General features: G+C 32.4%; 1 protein-coding gene and 1 non-coding gene across 2 annotated transcripts in view; both read left to right on the top strand.

Annotated features, from left to right (window-relative positions):
- Nucleotides 1-5851, top strand: part of Smp_024660 (putative cell adhesion molecule) — a gene marked incomplete at both ends in the record, with an annotated part of 25786 nt that extends 19935 nt beyond the window's left edge. Inside the window, 2 exons of the mRNA XM_018796807.1 lie at nucleotides 3380-3845; nucleotides 5167-5851. Coding sequence (XP_018651913.1) covers nucleotides 3380-3845; nucleotides 5167-5851 — 1151 coding nt within the window. The remainder of the gene's footprint in view (nucleotides 1-3379; nucleotides 3846-5166) is intronic.
- Smp_tRNA_00141_Pseudo_TTG.1.1 lies at nucleotides 2150-2225 on the top strand. The gene has a single exon. It is a non-coding gene (tRNA).
- Nucleotides 5852-9063: the final 3212 nt, after the last annotated feature.

The following is a 9063-nucleotide window of genomic DNA, read 5'->3' as shown; positions in this document are numbered from 1 at the left end:
ATCTTCCATTCTCTTTCAATGGGTAACTGGGCTCACACCTGACAAGGTTTAGCTTCAGTGTCCACGACTTCCCACTAAGACTCCAGAAATTTTTTATTGAAGCTTTAGTGAGCAAACAATAATTGTGATTGTGGGATTATGGAAACTGTTGAATTTCATTGAAGTCATGAAGCGGTCTAAGTTAGATCACCATTGAAAACTTGGAAGCACCAGGCGGAAGACAGTCTCTCAATGTCGTAGATTGAATGAAGTTAGGCATTAACACCATTGGATGCCGACTCACTGGTCTAGAGGTCAAGTGTTTACGCGCGAAACCGAAGGCCCTGAATCCGATTATCGTCTGCGGGATTGTGGATGTGCACTGTCAAGAAGTCTCATACTAATACGGGACGGCAGGTTCTCAATGGGTTTTTTTAACTCAGATCGGCTCATGATTTCAGTGAAATCGCAGTTCATTAATCAGATATTGTTAGTTGACAAAGGATTTTTGTTTTTTAAAAATGACCACCTTGTAAATACACTAAATGTACTTATATGTTGTCATTAGTGTATATAGATTTACTTAATACACAAATCATTTTACTTTTAAGTGTAAAAATGTATGATTCATATAAATAAAGTGATATTTTGAAAAGAAATGAAGAAAGAAGAGTACAATCAAAAATGAAAGTGAATATGATATGATTCAGTTAAAAACATAACTATGAAAGAGTTATTTCAGTTTGGGGAGTTTTTCTGACTTTTATAAAGAATTTCTAAAGAAAATGACATCAAGATTGTCACACATTACCATGTTGAGCCATTTCTTATAATGTCTAAAGTCAGTAAGTTTACTCAATCTTTAGGACCTCAGTTGAGACGTCATGATGAACTTACATATTTATATATTTTAAAGGCTTTTTAATCTGTAGAGATTTTAGTAATTTTATATAGTTGAGATCATGAGTCAATTGAAGCTAGACCACCATGAAAAACTTGAAAGCACTGGACGGCCGTTTATTTTAGCATTATTTTAAATACATAGTTTTAATTAAATCATCAACTTGAACGTAGGTAATCATTCTTGCTAAACTATACATACCATCACCATTATCTATGTATTTTTTCACTAACCAAGATAGACTTCATGGAGTTCTACCGAAAAGCCGTGACCACTATAGTCCAACCCGTGTCGGGTGTAGACAGTTATCCACCTCAGACAATGGATGAATGGTCGTGCCAGATCGATCGAAGTTAGACATTAACACCGTTGGATGCCGGCTCAGTGGTCTAGTGGTTAAGTGTTCGCTCGCGAGACAAAACGTTTTGGGTTCTATTCGTGCGTTTGGGATTGTGGATACGCATCGCTGTGGAGTCCCCTACTAGGACGAAAAAATCGTCAAGTACTTCCAGGCTTTGCATGGCGGTCTAGCTTAGATTGAATCCTGAATTCAACTGTTAAAATATATATGTTTGTTTATTCAATAGAGATGAGTCATACTTTATTTGTTTCACATACAAACGATAAAATTATATTTTAAATATTCTCCTCCTCTAGTTGTTTCTCATCGTAGTGAATTTTTAGGAATTAGTAGTAACCCCAGTTGATAGATGCGTAGACAAACAATTGATTATTCGTTTTTTCCTTTTTTAATTTTAGCTTCTCAATATTTAACTTGAGAAGCGAAAACACGTAGATGAATTTTTTTATATTTGAAGAATTCATCTTTGTTCACATTTTCCCTACTTGCTTTTGATACGGATTTTTTTGGCATTGGTATGTTTGTTGTTTATGGCTATCTATCTACCCACCTACCTACCTACCTACCTGGCTGCCTATCTACCGGTTTTCATATTTTCCATACATTTCAATTTTCAACAGTTTTTTTCTAATTTTTACAATTGGTTTATTCAGATTATTTTATTATGATAGTCTAAAAATTTTACACTATCACTTCTCTGTCTGTGTCTGGTAAAATCGAAATTTATTTCATCAATTGAATGAACTGTTCATTGTAACCTAACTTTCACCTTGATAATTAAATATTATTTCATTTATTAGTTTATATTTTTGACTGGTAAAATAATAATTTAAGTGAGAAATTAAATCAGATAAATTGTAACTCGTAAATTTATGTTTACTTAGTATTACTTATTTGAATCTTCCCATTGATGTTTAACTGAGTGGATAACGCGATGGCGTTTGAAGCGAAAGGTACTGTGTTCGAGTCCCAGAGTGAACATCAACTCTGAAATGCAGGTACATCCAGCTGAAGAGTCCCAAATAGGACGAAACGCGCGTCCTGGATTCCACTGCTAGCCACTATCCATCTTTACTCGTAAATTTATGGCTTAAATTTTGTTCTTATTTACGTTAGATTCAATATCTGTGTTGTGTCATTAAAATGTCATGAAATGTGGCTAAAAATTACAATGTATAAGTTCTTACTTGATAATTAAAGTATATGGATCATTTTGAATAATATTTGATATCATCCCTGATCAGGTAATCGTATGAAGTCTTGGATGAAATACGCAATCAATATCAAACAATTATATTCAAGTGATTAATGTGATATATATGGACGAGTATACTGCGCATCAGTTCGCTCCGTTCTACTTTACGGCTGTGAAACATGGCCATTAAGAGTAGAAGATACTCGTAGGTTACTAGTATTTGACCACAGATGCCTTAGAAATATTGCTCGCATCTGCTGGGATCACCGGGTAAGTAATAGTGAGGTTAGACGCAGGGTATTAGGGAACGATGGTAAATCAGTTGATGAGGTGATGAATCTTCATCAACTGAGATGGTTGGGCCATGTGTTACGTATGCCTGAACACCGATTACCACGACGCGCTATGATGACTAGTATTGGGGACGGTTGGAAGAGAGTTAGGGGCGGCCAAACCAAAACATGGCATCAGTGTTTGAAGTCACTAACTTCTAGCCTGAGCCATGTTGGCAGATGCAGACTACCTGGTTGGGGTCCGCGTGACTATCGTAACCAATGGTTGGAGACTCTAGGTGACATGGCTCAGAACCGATCACAATGGCGTAGGTGTATACACTCTTTATCTTCCCTTAAACCTTGAGACTAAAATTGCTTCATATCTCTCTTCCTTCCTGTACTATATCCTTATATACAACCTATAATTTATATACTACTACCAAGACTAAATTAACTATTTCTATGAATCCGGTGTTCATCTTGTTGTGCTAACGAGGTATGGCAACTTGGACCGATGCATATATGTGCCTGGTCCTACGTTGTAGCTGACTGACTGATATATATGAATATGAAAAATCCATAGTTTAACTAACAGTTTTTTTTAGTAACTTCATAGAAGTTGTGCAGTTTTGTTCAATTTTATTTGAATTTATCCTTATATTTTTCAGCCTACCTGTCCAATTGTTACTCTCCTCTGTCAGGAGCTTATGCTGAAACTCGTTACATTTCATGTACAATACCAAATTCAAACATTGGCTTTCATAAAGTCGGTTCTTGTTTTGTTAATAGTCAGGCGAATAATTGTATTGAATTGTCTTCACCATGTTATATCAAACAATATCTTTCCCCAACTGATCAAAATATAACAGAATTTCATGATACAATGTGTATGGTTAGTGCACCACATAGTCTCAGTCAATTAGGTAATGCTTTCCCAAATACTTCAGTAATTATTAACCCTGGACAATTTGATTCACCTGTACGTGGTAAAAATGGTCAATTATACAGTGATAATAGTGGAAATGGTGAAAGTAGTAGTGGTTTGTCTGCTACCAGTGGTTTGGGGAGTACTGCTATAGGGAGCGGAAGTGCTAAATATCCTGCATGCAGGCGACCTGATGATATACATACTGTGTAAGTTTACACGCGTTTTTTTATCATTGATTCGTTTCTACTACGTTAGGAATAGTTTTTATAAGTTAGGCGATAAAAATAATAATAATAAAAATAAGTTCATTGTTTTCATTGATAACATCGTTTGGTAAGTGCCATATATACATATAGTCTGGGCACTTGATATTTTTTAAATTATATTTTATGTTCATCAACTACACAAATTTGGTTATCATCCTCGTAAAACATAAATAATACCCTCGTTCAATTTTGTAACATTTCTAAATGATTTTTCACTATTTCTTATTGTTTGCATATTTTCATAGGGGTGAGTTATAATTGTCTCTTTGTAATTGAAATCTGATTTTCCTACGTTTTATTATTCTTTCTCTACCAATAAATTTATCACTATTGATCATCTCTTAATTCGATATTTGATTTAAGAGCATAAGTTTATGATCTAGTGCTTTTTTTCTTACTTATCTATTTTAGTTCGACTCTAAAGAAAAGATAACACTTTTTAAAAGTAGTTCTTTGTATCTAATTCTGTTTGATGTTTGGGTTCGATAATCCAGTGTACATGGATTATAAAATAATAACATAACACTTCAAAGGATACAGTGGAAACTGTGATATTTGAGAATAATTTAACTTAGGGTAATCGATTAGTAGTTGATTGTGGAAGCTACATTTTTCAAAGTGCTCAATGGTTAAGTAAATGTGTTTTCTCAGAATTGTCAATCCGTTTAATGATCCCATGATTTCAACCTGGTCTATCTTTTTCTCTCATGACTTTCTGCAATGAAAGTTCATTTTTTTTTGACTAGTTGTGAATACATACTGAACAATCCACGACCTTCAATTATACAGAAAATTAACAACCAACTGACAACCAATCATCGAAGGGCAAAGATTATGTGAAAGTTGTAATTTGAAAAGTAGCATTCGCACTTACCGTTGCTAGTAAGATTTTGGGATTATTAAAAAAAATTGAGTAATCCTATGATCGCCCTAGCAACTTTATACACATTTCCTAATAACAATTTATTCAATTTCATCTTATTAGTGGTCAGTGACTTAGGTTTATTGTGATTCTATATGCGTAGAAGCTTTGTGGAACACACTGTCGAGGAATAGTATTAAGTTAAAACGAGAGGGCTGTTAAATGCTTCTTGAATTTTAATTGGTTCTGTAGCTATATTGAACGTTGTAGTAATCTCTAAGCATTAGTGTATTTACATTTTGGCATTTCGTACTGAATAATAACTTCATATATACTATAAAGTGTCGTTTTTTGTTTAAGAATTATCACGAAAAAAATCTCACTTTAATTATCTTTTAGCAATGGACTTACATCTGGCAGCGATTCATCTAATTGTTCCAACGTACACATGAGTATGGTAATGCATCGAAATAACCAAAATACATTACCACCATACTTTTCTCCAGCAGAACAACAACGACAACAAATAGCTCAGTCTGTTTCGAAATCTCTTCTACTCTCATGCAATACATCCTGTTCTTCTTCAACATCCTCTTCATCTGCTAATTCTAAAAATGGAATTACAAAACAATCGGAATATTATTCAAGTCATCCGAGTAATAATAATAATAATAACGATAATAATGCTGATGATTTGTCAAAATCGTTTCAGTATGTTGTACCTGAAAATATTTTATCTAACAATAATACAATGCAGTTATCATCGTTATTCTGTAGATATGGTGAACTTCAACAACAACAGCGGCCAACAAATTCACTCGTTGTATGTAATCCAGTTATCTCGAGTAGTGCAAATTTTCATGAACTTTCTATGCTATCAACACCAACCTATAATCATTGTTTTACTGAATCAAATGTTAGTAAAAATGAAGTTGACAAATCATCATCACAGGTGGTGCCAACAACTGTTCGAGTATCCAATTATGATCTAAGTAAAACAACCAGTTCCAGTACTACTACCACCGGTACTGTAACTAATAATAATAATGGTGTTGGTACACATTGTAGAACTATTCGGACGTGATTACTTATGATGCATTGAAAGTGATATGAATCCATTTATACTCAACGTTGTTCATCTGTATTCACTTCCTAAAATTTTGTATTTCATTAATTGATTAATTCACTACTTCATTACTTACGGATCACCTCTCCTCATTTATATTTATTCACCTATTTTCAATTGTTTTTTTCCATGATTTACTCAAACGTTATATAACTCATATCTGTTATATATACTGATGAATTATGTGTTTCGAAAATTATGTACTCATGATCAGTATTTCAGATCTCAATATTTGTACTGTACAATTTGTTTTTAACGTTAGGATACGATACTATCATTTTTACTATTATTTATTGTTATATACTACTGACTAATTTCATATCATCGTCTATTTCTATATTTCTTTTTTGATAGTTATATATATAGTGTTTTTTTTGAACTACAAGTACTTAGTGGGCTCTGAAGATCTTGTTTAGTATGACAATGAAAACCCTGCAAACAAGCTATCTAACTTAGATAACTCAATACTATTAAAAGTATCTACTTAAACTGCACATCTTTATCATATAATAAACCTATTCTGTGCTTTTTCCGTTGATTGTAAACTGAATCCCTAATATTCAAATGATTATTGTTTTTATTATGCATTATTCATGATACTATTACCAATATTGTTATATTTACGACTGTGCTAACAATATGAATGCTATAATATATTGTTATGCAGTGTTTATATTGCATTTGTTTTCTTTGTTGATTGTATTAATGAATTAACTTCATTGTAAGTCTTTTCTTCTTACTAGACTCTTTTGTATATTTTGCTTACTCTCTATTTAAACTTATGTATGCTAACGTGGATATATCAATATCTTTGATGATAATTCTAGATACAGCTTCATGTACCTGTAATTGGACAGTCGTATATTTCATTTTTCCATTTGAAATTTGTCAATTTTGACATGAAGTCTAATTTTTTTTGTACACATCTATTTACTACACATAAGAAAAAAATAACTAAATAATGAACTTGACTTAAGACTAAACGGTTCATTCATTTTGTTGTTGTTTTTGTCTCTTCTTTCTCTCATTTTAATTTTCAACATTTTATTAGTTTGTATTTTTGTCTCTGTACGTGTACATATCTATTGTCTATTTATCTTTGTATTCATATGTTGACAATGCGAATTTAATAAATATTTAGCCTAGATAGTGATTTATTTATTTAGAAGAATTTATTCAGGGTTAACATGAATCATTAAGAAGTTAATCTTATTTTAGGATAGAAATTCTATCAATAAGATAGTTATAGTATTTTCGAAGAATCCATTACTCGATTGGTTGTTAACTGTTAATGTATTGAGTATTGTTTATGTGTTATTGAAAAGCAATGTACATAACTTGGTGTCTGGTTTCAAACTTTGTTGTTTCCCCAAAAATGTTTACGACACATTTTTGAATATTTTCGATTGTCTGACCCTCAACTAATCATGGTCCAGTGTAGTTCAACCAGGTCTGTTGGGAGATATCAACTTACTGAAGACATTGGTGAATAGTTTCTCAATTTCGTGGATTGGTTGAATTTAGACATTAACACCGTTGAATGCCGGCTCAGTGGTCTAGTGGTTAAGTGCTCGCGCGAGACTGATAGGTCATGGGTTCGAATCTCGCCAGGCGCGATCGTGGATGAGCACTGCTGAGGAGTCGCACGACAGGACGAAACGGCCGTCCAGTCCTTCCAGGTTTTCCATGGTTATCTAGCTTCAATTAACCCATGATCTTAACTATATAAACATAGTCCGTTGTTAAGTGTGGTACATTACTATTGTTCATTCGTACCACTTTAAGGTAATTCGATTGCGTAATTTTTGGTTTGAACTAACGTGCTTTCAAAATTGTAGTTAGTTTTGAAAATATTGATGAGATTATCGTGAATACATTCACAATTCTTTTACTGTTTGTTTCATATGATCAATCAATTGTCTACTATTTGTCATGAGAGACTATTAATGTTAAGAATATAAACTAATTCAGTGTAATATCGTTCACTACCACTATCTATTTTATCTTGATAATTTCTGTCATATTTTTACATTTATTCAGTATTAAATTCACTAATTTTACAAGTATGGGGATTTAATTAATGTTCACTTTAGAGTGAATCCGTTTATAAAAATGGTATTTTTTTAAACCTACAGTATATTCTACATAAGATAGAATTTACCTTATGACACTTTGTGGCTCAGTGATATATAGAGTTCGGTCATATGAATTGGTCTTTCACTCAATGGTCAATGCACAGAGAAAGTGAATAAACTCATTGAGTGAATCATTTAAAACTGATTAGATGAGGAAACTATGCTATTTATTTAGCTTCAGGTCCGAGACAAAACATGACATTTAAATAACTGAACCTGAAATCAATAAGCAACATATTTATCTTCATTCGATTTGTCTTGTTTGGTTTATATCAATGATTTTTGTAACGTAATATTTTATTTGAGTATAGCAGTAAATGAAATACACAACAATGTAGGTAGGCGCTTAACATTATGTTATTAGAATAAATTATCAGGTTTATTTGTACATAGTAAAATGTCGAATAATTAGTAAAGGAATCAAATTGATGACGATAAAGCTGATAAGAATTCAGCAGTTAGTCCCTTACATACATTTTGATAGAGGAATGAAAAGCCAGAATTTATCTGAAAAATGTGTTGCATTTGGACTGTACATTTCGGACAATCTGGTCTCATACTTATCAAAGCGACTATATACAAAACTAACAAAAAGTAGACTAACTGAAAGTTCAAATAAACGAGTGAAAAAATAATATTGGGAAGAATAGGAAATTGTCACATCACCCTAGGCCGTATACTCGCTTAAAGATTACCTGGAGAGATTTAAGGTTGCATCAAATTGTTCCTATATTGGGTTAAATGAGTTTGAATTTTCCTTTAAAGTTGGAAAATTCCTACACAAAAGTTTTCGCGCTTGACCTTGACAAATCATTACTTGATATTTTGTCTTTTATGTTACTTTTCCTATCGACCATATATATTAAAAAAAATTACCATGTAATGAATTATTCTGATTACTCTTCCTTCATTATTCTCTATTTTGTTTATTAGTGTGAAATTCATTATCCAATTGGTCAGATAAATATGCATTATGTATCCAGACCATTATAATTCTGTTAGTATATTTTTAATCGTCTATTTCTGAATTAGATT

This window comes from Schistosoma mansoni, chromosome 4 (genome assembly GCF_000237925.1).
Source record: "Schistosoma mansoni strain Puerto Rico chromosome 4, complete genome".
NCBI lineage: Eukaryota > Metazoa > Platyhelminthes > Trematoda > Strigeidida > Schistosomatidae > Schistosoma > Schistosoma mansoni.
The sequence above is the reverse complement of the archived record's forward strand: the minus strand, read 5'-3'. Positions and strand labels throughout refer to the sequence as shown.